Genomic DNA, 1,024 nt, shown 5'->3' on the forward strand with positions numbered 1-1,024 from the left:
TAGATGACTTGGCTGCCGTTCGTCTAGAGAGTGACAGGAACACAGATGTGTTTTCAGCTGAAGAAAACTGATAAGTTCACACTAACACTTTTTGCCCCTTTGGCCTTCTGGATGCAAACTGCTCTATCTGATAACTTTTATGTTCAACTACATGCAAAGTGAAAGACTGCCAAATTTTATTCAAGGTCTTATTCAATGTATCACACACAATATTTTCTCAACTATTCCTGTCCAACAACATCATAAAATGTTACTCATATTCACCTGTGACATTTACAATTTTATAAGATGGTTTAGAGTCCATGTCTTAATCATCCAGCTCGTATTACACTAAAGTTAAAACAGTTAGTGCCCTGCCCATACATCAACCATAGAAAGCGGATAAACTCATGGTTAAAACATTTTTGTGTCTGCTGGAGGTGTACATAGGCAGCTTAATAAAGTGGTAAGTCAGACGATGTGTTTTCATCGTATCACTGCATGTTATTTTGTGCTTGTTGAGAGAAATAAAACTAGAGCAGAGTACGCACCGTAACCTTAACCCCGCACGGGTCGGTGTCGTCGAAGCTGAAAGTCACCATGTGGGTCTTGCTGTCCATGTGACCTGTGCAGGTTGGGTCATTGAGGTGCAAGGTGGTGTAGTCGATGCCTTTTTCCTGCAGCAGACACCCAGCCAGAGTGAGAGCGGCAGAGTCCTGAGTGCAGACAGTCGGATCACCTGAACAGGACAAAGAAGTAAAGTAATCACCACTAAGTATTCAACAGGTACAGTATTTACTTTATGCTATTCTGTTTAAAATTATTTTTAAGTAGAATATTGTCTATAATTATGAATAAAATAAAACCATATTGAGTAGCGCTGGTCAGGAGGGAATCATTGAATTAAATAAGAATTATATCATCCTGATTTGGTCTAATGTTAAAGGACGTCTGAACTAACTCTCCCCCTATAGAAACATAACAACCTTAAAATGATTGTTGCACTTACCCAAACTGTTTGTTGCTTTGTACTTGGAGGCAAAAG

General features: G+C 39.3%; 1 protein-coding gene across 1 annotated transcript in view; it reads right to left on the bottom strand.

Annotated features, from left to right (window-relative positions):
• The window catches only part of LOC123966551, a gene marked incomplete at its 3' end in the record, with an annotated part of 9,814 nt that overhangs the window by 1,270 nt on the left and 7,520 nt on the right, over positions 1 to 1,024 (bottom strand). The window contains exons 16-17 of the mRNA XM_046042690.1: positions 941 to 947; positions 531 to 718 (exon numbers count right to left, since the gene is read on the bottom strand). Of these exons, the coding sequence (XP_045898646.1) occupies positions 531 to 718; positions 941 to 947 (195 nt within the window). The remainder of the gene's footprint in view (positions 1 to 530; positions 719 to 940; positions 948 to 1,024) is intronic.

This window comes from Micropterus dolomieu, unplaced genomic scaffold (assembly GCF_021292245.1).
Source record: "Micropterus dolomieu isolate WLL.071019.BEF.003 ecotype Adirondacks unplaced genomic scaffold, ASM2129224v1 contig_13673, whole genome shotgun sequence".
Taxonomy (NCBI): Eukaryota; Metazoa; Chordata; class Actinopteri; order Centrarchiformes; family Centrarchidae; genus Micropterus; species Micropterus dolomieu.